The 20146-nt window shown below is 50.0% G+C and overlaps 1 protein-coding gene across 1 annotated transcript; it reads left to right on the forward strand.

Moving 5' to 3' along the window:
- Nucleotides 1–3164: 3164 nt before the first annotated feature.
- On the forward strand, nucleotides 3165–19841 carry TRIM25 (tripartite motif containing 25). Its single transcript, XM_065898008.1, has 8 exons — nucleotides 3165–3770; nucleotides 7974–8063; nucleotides 11020–11253; nucleotides 13292–13463; nucleotides 14989–15054; nucleotides 17599–17682; nucleotides 17761–17859; nucleotides 19312–19841. The coding sequence occupies exons 1-8, from the start codon at nucleotides 3165–3167 to the stop codon at nucleotides 19839–19841; spliced, it is 1881 nt and encodes a 626-aa protein (XP_065754080.1).
- Nucleotides 19842–20146: the final 305 nt, after the last annotated feature.

Here is a 20146-nt window from a genome sequence, read left to right on the forward strand (position 1 = left end):
AAATTCTGCCTCCATAAAAGAAAACTAGCAAAAATTGTCAGGATCAACTCTTTCAGAACTCTGTAAATTAACAAAAAGCTTGCAACAATTCAGAAAAATGCTTATTCAAAGAAAGTGGTTGAATCTTGGTAAGAACAGCAAGCTTTGTGGGGTTTTAACTTGACCTTTTCCCATTACCCCCACCCTAGCTCCATGGTAGTCTTAAAAACCAATAGTGTGCAAATAACTCCAAGCCCTTGGAAAACACTGGGAAACTTATTGGTTTTAGGCACTTAAGGAAATCCTTATCTAGTCATTAGCTGATCACGAAGCTAACCAAGCAGACAGTTTAGAGAAACACATGATGAAGAATACACACTTTACGGAATTAATTCAGAAAAGTCACTAAACAAATAACAACAACAAACCCTAGGAAGGGGGGAATCTGGTGTCCACAGTGCCACATTGTATTATTTTAAATGTCCATGTCCAGCTTTGAACAAAAAATTGATGACAATTGGTGATACATACGAAGAAACAAGAAAACATGGCTCATATAAGAAAAAAAAAATCAACAGAAACTGTCCCTGAGTAGGCACAGATGCTGGACTTTCTAGACAAATACTTTACAAGAGTTATTTTAAATATGTTCCAAGAACATGAGGAAATCATGTCTAAAGAAATAAAGGAAAGCATGAGAATGATGTCTCTTTAAATAGAGTATCAGTAAGGAAATAGAAATTATTATTATTTTTTAAAAAGAACCAAATGGAAATTCTGGAGTTGAAAAGTACAATAACTGAAATGAAAAATTCACTAGAGGGGCTCAACAGCAGATTTGATCAGGCAGAAGAGAGGATTCATGAATCAGGACATAGATCAATTGAGATGATTCAGTCTGTGAATCAGAAAAGAAAAAGAATAAAGAAAAATGAACAGAGCCTCAAATACCTGTGAGACATCAACAAGCTCACCAACATACACATGATGGGAGTTCCTAAATGAGAGGAGAGGAAGGAGGGCAGAAAGAAAATTGGAAGAAATAATAAAGGAATAAAAAGAGTATATTAGAAAATATTTAACACAGAAGAAGGCAGTAATGGAGAAATTGAAGAGCAAAAAAGATATATAACATAAAAATAGGTAGTGAATGGCAGATGTAAATCCTACTTCTTAGTAATTTAATGTAAATGGATTAGATGCTCCAATTAAAAGGCAGAGACTGGCAGAATGCACAAAAAACATGATCTGACTACATTCTGTCCACAAGAACCACACTTTAGTTTCAAAGACACCAATAGGTTAAAAGTAAAAGGAGACACCATGCAAATAGTAACCAATAAGAAGATAGACCACATTTGGGTCTCAATAAATTTAAAGGATTGAAATAATACAAAGTATATTCTCTAACCACAGTGGAATGTATTTAGGTAGGTCTTAGTAAATATCTACTGCATAGAATTCGATAAACATAAAGTATGCCCCTCCTAGTGTTCTTCACTGGCTAACCAGCTTTTTTAAACTTCTCTGCCTGGAAGGAGAGTTCTACAAGCCTTCTGGCATGAGTCAGGTCACCTCGCACACAAGAGCTAGGTCAGAGGGGATTTCATAGTGTTCATTTCCTGGAAACTGCTCCCCATGGAGGCGGGGCAGCATTTTATAGTAGGAAATGCTTTGCTTCTGGAATCAGATAGTCTGGATGCCAATAACCATTACCTTAGGCAAGTTATTTAGTTTCTCTAAGTCTCAGTTTTCTCATTTGTGCCATGAGATAGCTATACCTCAAAGATTTAGTGGGAGAATTAAATGAGGTACCAAATAGCTAAATAAATAAATCTTAATTTCCTACCCTCCTCATTCTTCTGTCTTCCTTCTTCTCATGCAAATAACAACGCAATATGAAAGAAATGGGGTAAAGAGTCCTGGAGGAATAGAATTACTATTATTATATTACTATAGTAATTACTATTACTGTTACTATTACTACAGGAAAAGCAGGAATTAGAATATTAAATAAAGCAATCCTGAGCTTGTATCCTAGTCCTATTTTGTATAAAATACGTGACCCTCATCTGTAAAATGATATAATGACTTCTGTCTTGTAGTGCTTACAAGGATTGTAAGAGATTATAAGGATATCTATGACTTGTCTAGCACCCAGCAGGTGCCCAATAAATGGTAGTGATCACTATTAGCATTTACCTTGTCCTCCTTTTTGCTGCCCACCCTATCCCCAAAGCAAACTCCAGCTTATTCCTCCCAAAACACTTTCTCTTCGCTCCCCATCCCCTCTCTTGAACACTTATTGTACACCCACTTTACCTGCACCCAGGCCAGAGCAGGGAGGGAAACAAAGCTAAAAATAAATGAAAGAAAATAAACCTAAATAAACAATTTTGAGAAAAATGTTTCAAAATTATATTTGTGTGTGTGTGTGCACGGGCAAGTGTGTATGTATGTGTGTGAGAGGAAAACTTTGTTAAACTGGGATGAATCCGAACTCCAGTAAAGTAGAAATGGAAAATAAAATAAAATAAAAAGCATGTTATATCGGCGGCATGGAAAGAAATCACCAAGTTTAAGCCTGAGCGTGTGGGTGTGTGACCATGGGCTCCAGGCTGCAGAGATTGTAAGCCGATACGCCAGCGCCCAGGACCAGGGAAGAGAGAGGAAGGATTTAAAAAAAAAAAAAAAAAAAAAGGCAGTCAGTCGTTTACTGTTCCTGCAGTTATTTTTTTAAGACCCTGTCCTGATAAGACAGCCTCGCTCGCGGGGGCGGTGCGGACAACTCCTGTCCGGATGAGTTCTCCGAAGGAAGATACCTGCTGCAGGGGCTTCTGTGCAGTAGTCCCCTCACTCCCGGGATCCGGGGTTCACCACGCGAGGCGTCAGTTTCCTCATCCGCAGAGTGGCCGCAAGAACCCCCTGGTGGTCGAGAGGCTCGTCTGAAACCCCGAGCCCAGCGCCCCGCACCCAACCCCCGGAAACCACCGGGGTACGAACGTCGCAACTCCCACGTCAGCAACCCCGGGGGCCCCGCTCGGCCTGCCCCACGTGACTTCCCGAAAGGCCCGGGGACCGCCCCTCCCACAGATCAGTTTCGTTTCCTTGGCGGCCTCCGGGCGGTAGTGCAGCAGTCGCTGCCGCGGTTCCAGCGCGTCCCGTCGGGTTCCCCCAGGAGCGCCATGGCGGAGCTGTGCCCCCTGGCCGAGGAGCTGTCGTGCTCCATCTGTCTGGAGCCCTTCAAGGGGCCGGTCACCACGCCCTGCGGCCACAACTTCTGCGGGTCGTGCCTGGACCAGACGTGGGCCGTCCAGGGCCCGCCGTACCTATGCCCGCAGTGCCGCACCGGCTTCCAGACGCGGCCACAGCTGCACAAGAACACGGTGTTGTGTGCGGTGGTGGAGCAGTTCCTGCAGGCCGAGCAGGTCCATCCCGAGCTCCCCGACGACTGGACGCCGCCCACCCGGGCCGCCGCCTCCTCCAACCCGGCCGGCCAGGTGTCTTGCGACCACTGCCTGCAGGCAACCGCCGTCAAGACGTGCCTGGTGTGCACGGCCTCCTTCTGCCAGGAGCACCTGCGGCCGCATCTCGACAGCCCCGCCTTCCGGGACCACCCGCTGCAGCCGCCCATCCGTGACCTGATGCGCCGCAAGTGCCCCCAGCACAACCGGCTGCGGGACTACTTCTGCCCTGAGCACGGCGAGTGTATCTGCCACATCTGCGTGGTGGAGCACAAGACCTGCTCGCCTGCGTCCCTGAGTCAGGCCAGCACTGACCTGGAGGTAGGGGTTGGCGGATGAGGGCCCAGAGGGGCAGCCTGGGCCTGCTGGGTTGTGCAGAGGGCACCACTGTGGGCATCTTGGCCTACTTGGATCACCTGGGTGCGGGGGATGGGCCTGAGATCAGGGCAGGGGCATCCCCAGGGTCCAGGTAGAAAGGGGCTGGGAGAACATACAGCCCTTCTGGATCATTCCTGGTCCACCTTCTCTGCCCCCACCCCTCTCACCCATTATACGGAGGGACATTGCTTGCCTTAAGCCTAGCACTTGTCTGACATGTTTAGTACAGGGTTTTGAACATCAGATATGAGCGCTAGAGGTTACCTCTGTTCTCTCAATAAATCCGGGTAGCACCCGGGAGGTGGGTATAATTAGTTATTTACAGCTGAGGAAATGGAGGTTCAGAGAAGTTAATTTAACCTGAGCTAACCCAAGTGGCCAAGTGGGCATTGGGCCCCCAGCTGGTCTGACTCCACATTTGCTGTTTCTCCCTATGGACCAGCCTCAAAGCCAAGTCCACAGAGTTCAGAGCATAGGACATTCCTGAGGTCATGTGAGAAAAAGCCTTTGGTGAGCCAGAGACTTCCAGCGACCAGGGAGGACGGTTATGGGTGGGAGGATGGGAAGAGTCCCAGGAATCCCTGGATAGGATGCACAGCCAAGCTCCTGCTCCATAGCGCCCTATATACTTCCTGTGCCACTTTAAAGCACAGGACTGGCCCTCATCAGTAAAGTGAGGAGGTGGGACTGGGTGGATTCATTCCTAAGGGGCCTTCTGGGTCTGTGATGATTTCAGTGGTTTGGGGATCATAATTTCCCCCTGTGGACTCCAGGCAGAGGCTGAAAAGGTGTAGTCTAACTACCTTTCATTGTATCAGTCTGAGCTCCAGAGTGAAGCCTGATTTCCTTTCACTCTGGCAGTGCTGTCAGGGAGAACAAGGGCTGTCCTCGTATCATCAAAGGAGACATGAGGCCTGTGGGAGGTTTGCAGTGGCGCCAGGGCCAGGGTGAAGGCTTTGCTCCCGTCCGGGCACGGCTCCTCCCTGGCCAGGCCTGCTTCTCCAGTCTGAGCAGGGTTTCTGTGTACTTCCTCCCTGAGTCCCAGAAGTCAGACCTCAGGCAGTGCCTGACAGTTGACTTTGGAGGTACCACCATCTCAGGCCCAGACTACCTGGGTCTCTACCTATTGCAGGAAGGAACCTGCCTGGCCTGCGGAGGCTGGAGCCCTGCTCTGCCCCGCATCCGCTGTGGTTCAGGGCAAGACACTGAGTTCTCTGAACCTTATCTTCATCCATAAAATGGGATTAATAGCATTCCCTCCCCACCTCCAAGGGTGACCAGGAGGCTCCGAAGGGATGAATTGTGTGGGAAGTGCCTCCTAGGCAGGCCCCAGGGTCAAGCTGGTTGACACAGGCTCTGACCAGAGCTGGATGTTGAGATCTGGGTTTGAATTCTGGCTCTGCTTCCTAGCTAGGAACTCAAAAAAGGGGCACAATAATAGTACCTATCTCAAAAGGTTATTGGGAAGATTAAATGAGGTGTTCCATAAATGGCGTTTTACAGTCCGCTAATGCTCCGTAGAAGTGCCACTATCATTTCTGTTACTCAGAAATTCCCCGAGGAGAGTTTGCTGCGTGGAGGGTGTTAGGCTGCCCAGCTCTTCTTTGCCTCAGAATGCATGGCTCCGAGGACTGGGGCAGCCTGGCTCCTATCGAAAGACCCTTCTAGAAGTTCTTATCCAGGAGGCTGAAGGCAAGTAGGGGCAGAAGGACCCATTTCCGCCTGGTCTGGAGCCCCAGCTCCCTCTCAGCCTCCAGGACCTGGAGCTGGAGTCTGCGCCCAGATTATTTGTATGCCATACACACTGGGCTTTTTAATCCTTTTAACGAGGCTTTCCTGCCATCTCTCCCCTTCCCCTCGTTGTCCTGGCTTTCTCAGTCCTTTAACCTGTCTCCTTTTCCAGCCCTGCTGCTGGTCAGTACTGGTGGCAGAGCCAGCCCAGCTTGGCCCGGTCACTGGTGTGGGGTGGACTCAGGACTCCGGTGCCTCCCACGTGGAGGACCCAAGTCCCCAGTCTGTGAAGGGATCCTCAGAACTTCGAAAAGTTCTCTCCCCTTGATTAGGGGATTGTTGCTGCTGTCAAAGTCCTTGGGTGGCTTTCCTTTTGTCATCTATAGCCCTTTGGGCCCCTCTCTACCATCAGGGGACTGTTGTATGCATTTGATTAATGGTGAGTAAAATCTTTCAGAATACAGGGTTCAGGGGTGTACTACTAAGAGTGAGTCTTGGAGGTGAAACATTTGGCAGCCCCCAGGTATTCTGAGGTCTCTTCCAGCTCTGAGACCTGTGAGGCCAGATCTGCCCGGGCCTGGCCTTCTGCCTTTGGCCCACAGTTCGTCTTGGCCACTGTTAGAGACCAGGTCAAAGGGCATTGTCACAGAGGTCACATCTGAAACGCTATCAATGACTTGGGCTTTTGGGGTTGAGTTAGTGTGGCCTTGGTCTCTGCTTCTAGCCTTTACATGTGACTCTCTCTGGGTTGTTCAAATCCAGAGTCAAGGTCAGTGGTGGAGTGGGAGAGGCAGGGAAGAGGAAGGGAGGGCCAGGGTATTGTTGAGCCAGTTAGGGGACATACATTTTTTTCTAGAATTTTCCTGTGTGCTCAGTTTGGACACAAGTCTGTAATTGTAACACCAGGATCTTGTAACACTAGTTAATGGCGATGTGACCTAGGGCAAGCCATTTAATCAATCTGTGCTTCAGTGACCTCATCTGTAAAGGGGGGATAACCCTCTACCTCCTAGCGTTGCTTTTAGCTTTACATAGTTAATACATGGAAAGCACTAGAACAATGCCCAGCTTGGAGTAAGTACATGATAAACACTAGCTCCCATTATGGTAGTGGTGGTGGTGATTCTCCTACCCATTTCTATGCCCCAACATTTCACCTGAGTAGGGTGAAATTGGATATTGATTATGAAAATTTATGGCAATACTAAGAGGCCTTGGGTGATATTAGCTTCCGCTGTGCATAATTTACCTTTGTATCTGAAGGCTAGGGGCCTAGCAATTCTGAATCACCTTAGTTCAGTTTCAGGGACTGAACTGTCGATGGCTGGTTTACTGCTGGTTCGTCCCTATCCTAGGGTTTAGCCCTTGGAGGTCGCTGCCTGTGGGGCTTATCAAGTGAGCCTTGGACTCTGATCTTTGTCCACCTGCCTCTCCGAGGCTGACAGAGGCCCTCCCAGCTGTCTTCCGGAACTGGCAGATGGCTCTGGGAGAACAACCCCCGATGCCAGGCTTATCTCTCTGGGTTTCCTTCTTCTGGATCTTAATTACATAATCCTTCCCTCCTTTCTTACCTCCCCATTGGTTTTTTTTTTTTTTCCCCCCATTGGTTTTTAATAGATCCCCCTCCCCCAATATTTTGTCTGCTTTTCTGGTTGTTTGCAGTGGGAGGCTTGGTTTGTACAACCCCGCCTGCCACTTTCTGAAGCAGCTGCCCCAGCTCGTTCTGTCTGTGTGAGCTTGACCACCTTGCTGTCCTCTTTGCCTCAGTTTCATCATCTATAAAATGGGTGCTAGTGAAGAAGCTCATAAGAATCCAAGCTGAAGTTTACTAAGGCCATTTGTCCTGACTATGCTGAGGACTTAACACTGCTTCAGTTAATTCTCCTACTAGCCCCGCGGGGTGGGAACAGTTGCGTTGATATCTATTTCATGGCCAAAGAAACAAGTGAGAGGCAGCTGAAGAGCTGGGTATTGAGTCTTGTCTGTCTGGCTCCAAATCCTATCCTTGTAACTTCTTTACTGTCCACTTCCCCTGAAAGGATGAAGGGAGGCAGTAAATATGAGAATGCTTCAAAAAGCTACAAGCAGGGACTTTCCGGGCTGTCCAGTGGTTAAGACTTCACCTTTCAGTACAGAGGGTGCGGGTTTGATCCCTGGTCAGGGAGCTAAGATCCCACATGCCTCGTGGCCAAAAAACCAAAACATAAAACAGAAGCAATATTGTAACAAATTCAATAAAGACTTTAAAAATGGTCCACATCAAAAAAAACAAACTTAATAAAAAAAAAGCTACAAGCAGGTGAGACTTGGGGTGGTGGAAACACCCGTGGGATAGACTTGAGGGCAGTCGCTGGTGTTGGGTGCTGGTGGGGGGCTGGATGGGGTATTTTCTCACTCGGTTTGTTTTCTCCGCAGAACAAGTTGAGGCATAAACTGACTGTCACGTACAGTCAGATCAACGGGGCGTCGAGAGCACTGGAGGACGTGAGAGCCAGGCAGCAGGACGTGCGGGTGAGAGACAGGGCTCCCCGCCACCAGCGTGGCCCTGGAGCCTCCCTTCACCTCTGGGGAGGACAAGGCTTGTGTCAGGTTCACTCACAGTGTCAGAATTCAACTTCAGCCTTGCAGCACATGCAAAAAGCTATGTGCCCAGAGAGATCCTTCACAGACTCAAAGCCTACCTACAAGCCCAGCCATTAAAAATTAGGGTTAAAATATAGTAATATAAAAAGTGGTTATGATTTAAGGGGGAGAAAAACAGGAAGTAAAAGTTGCATCTATTTATTTTTAAAAAGTGTATTTGTTTCTAGAGCGACTGTAACAAGTTACTGCAGACTTGGCTTACAACAACAGAAATGTGGTCTCCCACAGTTCTGGAGGCCAGAAGTCCAAATTCAAAGTGTCGACAGGGCCACACTCTTTCCGAAGGTTCTGGCGAAGAATCCTTCCTTGCCTCTTCCAGCCTCTTGTGGCTCAGGCATTCCTTGGCTTGTGGCTGCATCACTCCAATCTCTGCCCCTATCTTCACATGGCCTCCTCCGTCTTCTCCTCTTTTGTCTCTAATAAGGACACTTGCTATTGGATTAGAGCTCACCTGGGTAATCCAGGATGATCTCATCTCAAGATTCCTACCCTAATTACATCTGCAAAGACTCATTTTCTAAGTAAGTTCTGAAACGTGGACATATCTTTTGGGGGGCTGCCATTCAACCCATTACAGGAAGTATAGGAAAAAAGACTGGAAGGAAATATCATAAAGGAATAGTAGTGCAAGTGTTGGAGTGGTAGAATTAGGGATATTTCTTTCCCTCTAGTTTTTTTACAGTTTTTATAAGGTTACAGTGCTTTTATATTGAAAGAAGATTTGATTTTTAAGCATCCTGGTCTAGAGCTACAGCATTCAGTTTTATTGCCACAGCTGTGGCTTAATTAGATGAAATCTGGGTTAGAATACTAGCCTGTGTTGGCAGATCTCTGAGCCTTAGTTTTGAAGCAATCACAGCTTCTTTCCAGAGGTGAGTTATGAGGCTTAAATGAAAGGATGCACATGAAAATACCTGTATCAGTGGGGGGGCAGGCTAAACTGCTGTAACAGAGATACCCCTCAAAATCAGAGGTTTAAATAAGATAGCCGTTTATTTTGCTCCCTGCGAAAGTTCAGGTGAGGAACCCAGGCTAGTGGGACCTGAGCAACCCAGGCTACTGGGATGGCTCTGCTCCATGTGATCCTTCAGAGTTCAGGATCTTTCCTTTTTATTGCCCTTCCTCATCTCTGTGGTTGCAGCTGGGTCACCATTACATCTTTGCTGTAGCCTGTGAGAAGGGGGAAGGAGAGTGTTGCCATTATCACTTTTGCGCCTGTTGTGAGCAGCTTAGTCACATGACCAAACCCAGCTGCAGGGGATGCTGGGAAATGTAGTCTGTGGCTGGGCAGCCACGTGCCGGTCTAAACTCCAGGGGTGTTCTCTTATAGACGGGAGCAGAAGGAGGATGAATACTCAGGGACATTGGTAGTCACATTGGAGGTGGCAGGGTTAAAGAAATAATTGAATTCCTGGGACTTCCCTGGTGGTCCAGTGGTTAAGACTCCGTGCTTCCACTGCAGGGGGCACGGGTTCAATCCCCGGGCGGGGAACTAAGATGCCATATGCCGCGCAGTGTGGCCAAAAAAGAAAGAAAAAGAAATAATTGAGTTCCAATCTTCCTGTCCCTCTTATGTGTGTTTCTGTCACGTTTGATTCTGAGCTATTGAGGTTTCCCAACATGTAAAGCGAAACTGCAGCTTCTAGAGCAGTGCTGTCCCCTAGAAATATAAAGTGAGCCTTATACTGTATATAACTCTAATTTGAATAACACATGAAATTAATTTTAATAATATATTTTATTTAACTCAGTATATCCAAAATATTATTTTAATCAGTATAAATGAGATATTTCAAATTCCTTTTATTTTACACTTATAGCACATCTTAACTTGGACTAGCCATAGTTCAAATGCTCTGTAGCTACGTGTAGCAAGTAGCTATGGTATTAGATAGCGCAGTTCTAGAGGAAATTTTCTAGAGCAGCTTCATACCCTTTAAAAAATTACTCATGAACTGCTTTCCAGCTTAAGAAATAAAATATCGCCATGGAAGGTGAAGCCCCTGCTTTGCTTCTCCCTTTTTATATCCCCCTTCCTCTCTTCCAGAAGTAACCACTATCCTGAATTTATCCATTCCCGTGTGTTTCTTTATACTTGTAATATGTATGTATGTATTCCTTTGACAATAGATACTACCATTCTGTTTGTTTCTAACCTTTATGTAAGGAGCATCATACTGTATGTCTTCTTCTACAAGTTGTTTTTCCCTTATTACTGTTTAATATTCCATCCTGTGAATATTTTCCGTCTTCTATTGATAGACATTCAGGTTGTTTCCAGGGTTTTGCTAATTCAAACAGTGCTGCTTAGAGCATTCTTGTGTGTCTCTTGGGCAGGTTCTGAGATTTTTTTCTTTATTTATTTACTTGGTTGCGTGGGGTCTTAGTGGCTGCAGGTGGGCTCCTTAGTTGCGGCTCCAGGACTCCTTAGTTGTGGCTCGCCAGCTCCTTAGTTGCGGTACGTGGGCTCCTTACTTGTGGTTCGTGGGCTTCTTAGTGGTGGCATGAGAACTCTTAGTTCCAGCATGCATGTGGGATCTAGTTCCCTGACCAGGGATTGCACGCAGGCCCCTTGCATTGGGAGCATGGGGTCTTATCCACTGCGCCACCAGGGAAGTCCCCAGATTTTTTCTAGAGTATATTCCTAGATTGAGTTGCTGGGTCAAAGGGTATGAGCACCTTCAAATACACCAGATCTTGCTCTCCAAAGTGGTTGCATCCCTTTGTATTCCCAGGAAGTACAGGTAAGAGCTCCTGGCGCTCCGTGTCTCAGGCTTAGCTTTTTTGCCAGTCTGATGGATGCCCTCTTGTTTTGGCTTCTCAGGAGGTTGCACACAGGAAGATGGACCAGCTTAGACAAGAATACATGGAAATGAAGGCTCTCATTGATGCCTCAGAGGCCAGCTCCACACGAAAGATAAAGGAAGAGGAGAAGAGGGTCAACAGCAAGTTCGACAACATTTATCAGATCCTCCTCAAGAAAAAGAGTGAGATCCAGACCCTGAAGGAAGAGATTGAACTTGCCCTGACTAAGGGGGACGAGTATGAGTTTCTGGAGGTGGGTCAAGATGAGGGCATTGAATACTCTTTCTGCCTAGTGTCATGGTGTTGACTGTGGGTGCGTTGGGGCCCTCGAGGAGCTGAGGCTGTATGAGGTCACGGGAAGCATCCCTGAGACACATGCTGTGTTAGTTTTCTACATTTCATGACAACTTACCACAAACTGAGTGGCTTAGAAGAACATCTATCTCACACTCTGTGGCTCAGGGCATGGCTGAGGTCTTACCAGGCTTCATTCCCTTTGGAGCTTAAGGTTGTCTTCCAAGCTCACGTTCTTGTTGGCAGAATTCAGTCCCTTGTGGTGCAGGACTGGGGTCCCCACGTCCTTGCTGGCTGTCAGCAGGGGCCACCCGCAGTTCCCAGAGGCTGCTGTGATTCCTCGCTGTGTGGCCCTCTTTCGAGTTGGCAGCCGGCTTCTTCAAAACCGGCAGAGAATTTCTCCCTCCCTGAAAGCCCAGTTCCTTTTTTAAGGACTCTTCCCTGATTAAGTGAGGCCCACCTGGGAGAATCATCTTTTTGATTAACTCAAAACCAACAGATTCGGGATCTTAATTACATCTCAGTATTCCTTCAGTTTTCCCATGTACTGTAACCTAACCATGGAGTAATATCCTTTCATACTCAGTGTCACGCTTATACTCAGGAGGAGAGGATGTGTAGGATGTGTACCCGGGGCAGGCAGGAGTCTTGGGGGCCATCTTAGCATGCTGTCTACTGCATAGGCCTCCACCGCTTCCCTCCATCCTGCCTCTGCACAGCCCCTGGAAGTGTCTCTCTAAAGCACAGGCACCGCTCCCCGCCCTTTCTGATTTCACATTCCCACAGGACCTTGGTGACCAGCCTGCCTTTGCCAGCCACCCCCTGCCCGTGCCCTGTGCTCTAACCACAGCAGAGCACTCCTCAGATGCACCGGGCATTGGGAGGGAATGCCGTGGCTGGCCTCTGCCTAGTAAACCCTGTCCTTTGTCCTCAGATCCCGTTATGCTGCCATTGCTGGCGATCCGGGGCATGTTACCTGCCTCTGCTCTTGCCCTCAACAACGTTGTTTTAGATGTGCTTGTTTTCATGTCTGTTTAAAAGGCTGTCAGGGGACCTCCCTGGTGGTCCAGTGGTTAAGACTCCGTGCTCCCAACGCAGGGGGTGTGGGTTCAATCCCTGGTCAGGGAGCTAAGATCCCACATGCCGCACAGCGTGGCCAAAAAAAAAAGAAAAAAAGCAAAACGCTGTCAGCTCTTTTCGGGCGGGGCCCTTCATCCTCCTAGCATGTCCAGTGCACGGCGGAGTGTCTGGCACGTGGCAGATGTTCTGGGGTGGCCCGTTGATTGGGTGACGTGCTGCTTTGACACGTCCAAGGCCCAGATTCCATGTTCAGGTCCTGAGGAGGGACAGGAGTGCCTGGCAACCTTCTCTTCTCTGTTCAGGGTCTTCTGGCCACACCTAGGCTGGATGGCATTAAGTTTCATCTCATGTGCTCATCCCTGTTTGTTGGCCTAGCCGCCTTGAGCTCTTACAGGAGGATTCCGAGTCCACATCTGGCCCTCTGGATACTGTATGACATGATCTGGTCTCCAGGTCTGGAACCTCCTGTGGCTGAATCCTGCAGCCTTCCAGGCATTCCTGTCTATTTTCAGGACATGTGTTCAGAGCTGGTCCTTGCGGGATGGAGATGGTGATGAGTCTCCTGTACTTCAGCCACAGCTGGAGGGGTGGAAACAGCATTATCCGTGGGGGTCAGGAGCTCTGGGTCCCAGCTTTGTCCCTGCCATGAATTGGCAGAGGCCCTGGCAAGACACTTGTCATTTTTGACTTCAGTTTTCCCGTTTGTAAGGTGAGGGACCTCTGAGGGCCCTTCCAGCTCCAGATCGCTGTGTCTTGAAGTGGCACTTTAACCCCCAGTGACCTCTGGCTCTAATTTGAGAGGCTGACTAGACTTGGTGCCCATGGGCACAGGGAAGCTCCTTCTGGGGTTCGTGAGGCCTGAGCCCAGGCCCTGGCTTCACCAGAGCTGCCTGAACTAACCCCCTGGCTTGTTGCAGAAAGCAGCAAAACTGCAAGGAATCACAACGAAGCCAGTCTATGTCCCCAAGGTGGAGCTGAATCACGAGCTGATAAAGGGTGTCTGTCAGGGCACCTCTGAGCTCAAAAATGAGCTGAAGCAGTACCTCAAACAGTTCCAGGACAAGAAGCCCGAGGAGCTCATCATGCCAGGTAACTATTAGCAACCTCCTATGCTTTCCACTGGGACCTCTGAAATGGGATGTGTCCCCTCAGTGTTTTGGGGTGGGAGAGAAATCTTGAACTGGAGCATTGGGGCTTGAGTTTCGGGGGTTATAAAACATTTGCCCTCCATCTAGGAGGTAGTGGGGAGTTTCTGCCTCATCCTGAGATTGTAGCTGTCCTTCCTAAAATATTTTTGGGGGCTGGATATTATGAAGGGTCTTTCTAGATAGGCTTTTTTTTTGTGAGTCTGAGGTTGGCTCAGGTGGGTTGAATGGATTCTGGGTTGTCAGTGTTATTTGGTAGGGAAGTGGCTAGTTTGGGAGTCAGAGAAACATGGAATTCCTCCTTGATACCCCCTGCCCTTCCACTTATATCCAACCCATTGTCAGATTTTGCTTCTTAAATATCTCGTGCTTCAGTCAGCTGATTTCACTGCCAGCCACCAGTCACCATTGCAATCACCCGTGGCAGCTTCCTAATGAGTCCCTCTGCATCCACTCCTGTTGCAGCTGGAGAGAGCTTTTCAGGATGCAAATCTGATTTCTTGACACCTTCTCCCCGGCCTCCTGTTCAGAGACTTCCCATTGCTTTTAGATTGCAGACCAGACTCTTGACCCTGGCTGTCAACCCCTGCCTGGTCAGGCCCCGTCTCTCTCTTTAGCCCTGAAGTTACCCCCTCCTCCCATACATCCCTCTACACTCTACAATTCTTCAAATATGTTAAGCTTAAAAAAAAAAAAAATGTTAAGCTTCCTGCCACAGGGCGTTTGTACATGCTCCCCCACTGCCTAGAGGGCTCAGACTCCAACATCTTCACCAGGTGACTCCTGTCACCCTTCAGAGGTCAGTTGAAACATTCCATTTCTCAGCAAACCTCCCCTGTTGCCACCCACTCCTGCTCCTCAGACCAGGTCGCCGGGTCCTTATCATCCTTTGGGGCCCTTAGCGCATCTGTCATTTTACTCTTCCTTGCCATTCCCGTGTGTCCCCCCCACCAGACTGTGATCAGTGAGGGCAGGGGCTGGGTCTGTTTTCATCCAACACTCTCCCCAGCACCCGGCACAGAGGGGAAAGCCATTGATGGATTAGCCCTGCATATTTGTTTTCCTGCTATGTCAGTGATCACTGGTCTGGGGACGGAGGGGTGAGAGGAACCAGAGGGAAAGGAGCTACCACAGCATGCCAGACATCTTGATCTCACCACCACGAGCGAGGAGAGTCATCCCCGTCATACGTTGGAAGAAACCAAAGCTCACAGACGGTTCAGAGGTCATGGAGCTGGGTGCTGGTGGAGGAAAGACTGCACCCTGGCTGCATTTTAAGGCAGAGAAAAGAGGGAACACACCGAATTTGTCTTTCAGTTATCTTGTTTCTAGTGCTTGTAAATGATCGGATGGGGAAGGTCAGCGGAAATCAACTTTGTAAGCCCTCTCCCCACCTGCCGACTGCGGGGCTGGCTCCTAGGCTTGGTTTGGAAGAGCCGCATAGACTACCCTCTTCTTCTTTTGCACAGGGGGCCCTGGAGGACATGACCTGCTGCACATGCCGAAACCCGTACGGCCTGTGAAGAAGGCCCCAAGTAAGTAAAGTAACCCCACCTCTGTCCCTGGGGCCGCAGCGACTGTGGCAGGCGGTGCTCGGGCTGAGGCACTGGCAGGCGTCACGGCTCCTGTCCGTGGGGCACAGCCCATCCCAGGCTCCGCGGGGCCCGGGCGCACCTGGAGGCAAGTGCTGTCTGACCCCACTGAAGGGAGGTGGCAGGACTGTTGCAGGAGCCCTGCTGGCGCACGCGGGAGGACCGGCCATCAGCACTGGATGTTCTGACTGCCTGGAACAGCAAGATGACCGAAGCTGGCTTGTCTTGAGAAATACTTACGATGCCCGAGTTCTGGCATTTGGGGTGACCCCCTGAGCAGAGGCTGAGCCTCACCGTAGCCCAGTGCCGTTCAGCCTCAGGTTGGGATGTGTTTCTGCCATCACAGAGCTCTTCAACCTTTTTTCCCTGTTGCCCTCCTTTGCTCTTACCTCTCAGGCCCTTTTAGAAATTTTTTTCCTAATCACCCCCATCCATGAAATTTTAATACCGCACATATGATATATCTGTTTATATACTGTGCTTTTATACATAAAAAGAACAAGTTTTTTCCATCCTTCTCTCCCCTTCACCTCCTAAGAATCAATTTCTGCTCCCCCTTGGGGGCGAAATCACCCTGTTGAGATGGGGCTGGGGTGAAGAATGGTCCTCAGTTTCCTCATCTGTCAAATTTGGACCATAATGATGTCCACCTCATGGGATTATTGTGTGAGGTTCACATGGGACACTGATGGTGAAAGCTCTCTAAAGGACGGGCATATGTCACCGAACTGTTGGCCAAAAAGTCAGTGAGGACGGAGGAGGGCTGCCCCGCATTGGGTGGTTGGGATGAGAGAACTCCGGGCTGGTTTTTGTTGTTGTTTGCTTGGTGTTGGTGTTTAGTGGTTGTCTTTGGCAGACAAATGTGTGGTACCAGTTCCTGAGTGGAATGGGGTCGGGGACTGGGATGCCTGGGACAGGTGAGGAGGGAGCCATCAGCGGAGCCTGAAAACGTGGAAGGGCACCTTGTGTGAAGAGGGAGGTACTGTAAACCTGCGGCCTTCTCAAGGCACAGCTCCTGAAAGCCTCCTTCCCGCTGCCCCACTTCATAAGCCCCGCTCTTCACGTGAGTGAGCTGTGGGGGGCTGAGGCGGGGAAACAGGCAAGGAAGGGGTAGGCTCATCACTGTGGATGAGGCTCTTAAGAATCGTGATGACTGGGGAGGGGGCCCTTTGCCTGAGGCCAAGGTCATAGCCCGGAGTCCTGCCAAGATGCTGGTCCAGTGGCAGTGGGCAGGAGAGGAGCAGGGGGGAGATGGGAAGAGTGAGAATGACTCCCGAGAAATACGGCTCTGAAGCGGGAGGAACGGGGAGCCAGTGGGGCATGTGGGACCAGGGAGGGTCTGGTGGGGAGAGAGCAGGGCTGGTCTGGAAGGGACAGGATCCTACAGGCAGGCAGGGATGAGATCCAAAACCCCCTTTATCGTTTCAGTGGTGGGGAAGGTGGCAGAAAGGGAACCTGAAATCTTCTAGCCTGCCCAAACTTGAGCCCTCATCGCAATCCCAGGGGCTTGTGAGAGACAGACTTCTGAGCCCCACCCCCAGACTCTCAGTTTCAGCTGGTCTGGGTGGGTCTGAGAATTTGCATCCCTACAGCTTCCCAGGTGATGCTGATGCTACTGGTTTGGGGACCACGCTTTGCGGACGGGTGTTTTAACTAAACTCAGTTCCCACAGGCACACACTCGTGGTACTTTCTAAAGACCATCGTGGTACTTGGCAAGCACGTTTTTTTGGCTGGCTCCCTATGTGGGTCTTTTTTTGTGTTTGTTTTTGCATATTTTCTTCTGTGGAGATATAATTTCATACTACAGTAAAATGCCCAGATCTTAAAAGTACAGTTAGATTAATTTTGACAAATGTACACATCTGTGTGACCATTACCCAAATCAGGATAAAGATTTCCATTATTCCAGGAAATTCGTTCATGCTGCTTATTAGTGAGCCCCCTCCCTACCAAAACCATGATTCAGGTTTCTATCACCGTAGATTGATTTGCCTGTTGACCCCTTATATATTTCAAGTTTAAAACATCCTAGCTTTATTTGTATGGGTCACATTAGTGCACTGGTTGCCATTATGGGGTTTTGAAAGTGTCATTGTGTTTAAAATATGTTAATTCTGAAAATTTTCTTTTTCAGAAGAAGAAAAGAAACCCAAGAAACCTCGTAAGTTATGCATTTCTGCATCTTTTTGTTTCTTGAGTGCCTGAGTGTAGAACTGAATGCCAGCAGGGAAAGCTGAGCCATGGGGTTTGGGGGTCTGGGCTCTGTGACTGTGTCCCGTGCTGGCAGCCAGGCCTGGGCTTGGAGGCGGCAAGTGTAAATGCATAAGACCAATAGGATGAGTGTTGCCCTGTCTGGACTCACTTGTGTCGCCGTGGCTGTCCAGGTGTGTGTCTGTGGAAGCAGCTCTTGAGAATCAGCGTGGCAGGGAGTATAGGCCATCAGGTCACCCTGTCATGTCTCCAACTCATGCGTCTCCTCCCTCAGCCCCAAACATTGCCTCAGCCAGCAAGCTTCCCACCTTTGGAGCCCCAGAACATTTAGTGGATCTCAAACAAACTGGCCAGGAGGGTGAGTTCTGGTGGGCCATGGGCAGTGGGCTGCCCACTCTGAGTTTGTTCTGAAAACATCTCTCTCTTCTTCATCCAGCTGAGGCCAAAGTCCCCACCAGACCGTCGACCCCAGTGTCTCTCAAGACCAAGGTGCTGGAGACCTTCCTAGCCAAGTCCAGGCCTGAGCTCCTGGAGTGTGAGTAGCTGCTGGCTTGCTTTACCCTTGCCTCTGTCTAGCTTGGTCAGCCTCTCCCCTAGAGGACCCACTGTGCTCTACTCTGTCACATCCTTACTTGCTCCCTTCTGGCTTCCAGCCCAGAAGTGGTGGGAGTTCCTTCCTCCAGGCCAGCCTAGGGGCCACCCGCCCGTAGCTTCACCCACAGAGCATCCTCCACTTGTGCTCACTTCCACGCAGTGGCCATAACCTCTCTCTGCGAAGTGCGCTCTGGCCCTCCTTTCCCCACAGCCACAGCAGGCTTGGTGGGGAGCAGTGGATGCCGGCCCGAGAACCTCCCCCCACCGCCCCCCATTTGTGGGGCCCCCTGCGCTCTGTGATACAGCCATGTAAGCAGAGGAAGTGAGTTCTAGGGACTTAGGATCTTAGAGGACATTTTCCCAGGCCATTCATTTTGCCCTGGGGGAAAACCAGAGCAAAGTATCCTTCCCTGAGCCCCCGAGCCAGGGAGTGGCAGGTAACCCCAGTCCTGAATTCCCAAGCTAGGGATTGTCCTTCTCTGCCTGCTGTCTCCCACTGGTCCAGGGTTCCCTGTGAGCAGAGGGGCAGAGATGGGTGTGTCCTGGGGAGGAGGTGGAGGGTGGGGACAGCACTCATCTCTGCTCAGTCTTCGGACTTGCCAGAACTGGCCGGAAGTGTGGCAGGAAGGGCGGGGAGGCCACGCTCGTGTCCCAGCCAAGAAGTATATTCAGGTCATGGGTGTGCTTACAGAACTTGATTGGTTCCCTGTTGCAACCGATTCGAGTCTAGACCGCTTAGCTCTCTACTTGTGGCTCCATGTGTCCCTCTCCTCCTGCTGTGGCCTCTGTGCTCCTAGCTGCCCAGCCTTCCCTGGTCCCAGCACCTGTCCACCGTCCTCGTGACTCCACGTTTGCCTTCACTGTCCCCTCTGCCGAGCATAGCCTTTCTCCCTCCTCTGCTCTCCTCTGTTTAATTCTCCTCCCCTTCCTGTCGCCAGCTCCAATTCTAGCCCACCTGTGAAGTGTTCCCCTGTGCTCTCCCCACCCTTTAGCCGTTGCCCCGTGGCTGTGTCCCTCCAGCAGTGTGCCTGCCCTTTAGCAGAGTGCAGGGCCCGTAGTGTTGTCATTACTGACGGGCTTGCCTTGCTTGTGGGAGTGTGAACTCCACGAGGCCAGGCACCATGTCTGGTTCATGGTTGTACATCCTGCATAGAATCTGGCATAAGCCAGGGGCTCAATAAATGGTCTTAAATAGAGGAATAGACAGAGAGATGGGTGACTAATAGACGCACAGATGGCTGGATTGATGGATAGAGAGATGGACAAATGTCCGCCTGGCTAGACAGAATGGATGGATGGATGAAACAAATGAATAAATATGACCGGTTAGGAAAAGGATTGAAAGTGAGAGCACTTTGGGCTCCTTGTAACTGACTCCTTGGTGCTCCCTTAGATACTGTTAAAGTCGTCCTGGACTACAACACTGCCCACAACAAGGTGACTCTGTCCGAGAACTACACCGTAGCTTCTGTGGCTGAGACATCCCAAAACTACCGACCACATCCCCAGAGGTTCACATACTGCTCTCAGGTGTTGGGCCTGCACTGCTACAAGAAGGGGATCCACTACTGGGAGGTGGAGCTGCAGAAGAACAACTTCTGTGGGGTGGGCGTCTGCTACGGCAGCATGGACCGGCAGGGCCCCGAGAGCCGGCTTGGCCGCAACAGTGCCTCCTGGTGCGTGGAGTGGTTCAATACCAAGATTTCTGCCTGGCACAACGACGTGCAGAAAACCCTGCCCTGCACGAAGGCCTCGCGAGTGGGCGTGCTTCTCAACTGCGACCACGGCTTTGTCATCTTCTTCGCCGTGGCTGACAGGGTCCACTTGTTGTATAAGTACAAGGTGGACTTTGCTGAAGCTCTGTACCCGGCCTTCTGGCTGTTCACCACAGGCGCCACGCTCTCCATCTGCTCCTCCAAGTAGGCGGACTGTGGACGCTTGGGCTGACTGCCTGTGCAGTGCCCGGGACTCTAGTGAAAATGCTGTATGTAGGTGGAGCTCTCAGGGAGGTTCCTGAGAGTCCCCAAGGGCTGAAAGGATGGGAGGGGAGCTGGTGAGGGTGGGAGGATAGGGAGATGGGCTAAGAGGATGGGTTTGGCCAGGGAAAGGGATGGGGTGATTGCGTTATGGGTGAGGAAGCCTTTCTGCCTTCTGCTGCCCATCAGGCAGGATGACCCCCTCCCCTTGTTCTGGTAGATCTCCAGGCTGCCCGGTGGCCGGGTGTGGCT

This window comes from Phocoena phocoena, chromosome 19 (assembly GCF_963924675.1).
Source record: "Phocoena phocoena chromosome 19, mPhoPho1.1, whole genome shotgun sequence".
Taxonomy (NCBI): Eukaryota; Metazoa; Chordata; class Mammalia; order Artiodactyla; family Phocoenidae; genus Phocoena; species Phocoena phocoena.

Bases quoted from the DNA above. Each gene is read 5' to 3' on its own strand.
- TRIM25 (XM_065898008.1), top strand. From the start codon at position 3,165: ATGGCGGAGCTGTGCCCCCTGGCCGAGGAGCTGTCGTGCTCCATCTGT. The intron at 3,771-7,973 runs GTTGGCGGATGA...CCGCAGAACAAG, and splicing joins GCACTGACCTGGAGGTAGGG to TTGAGGCATAAACTGACTGT. The intron at 17,683-17,760 runs GTGAGTTCTGGT...TTCTTCATCCAG, and splicing joins CAAACAAACTGGCCAGGAGG to CTGAGGCCAAAGTCCCCACC.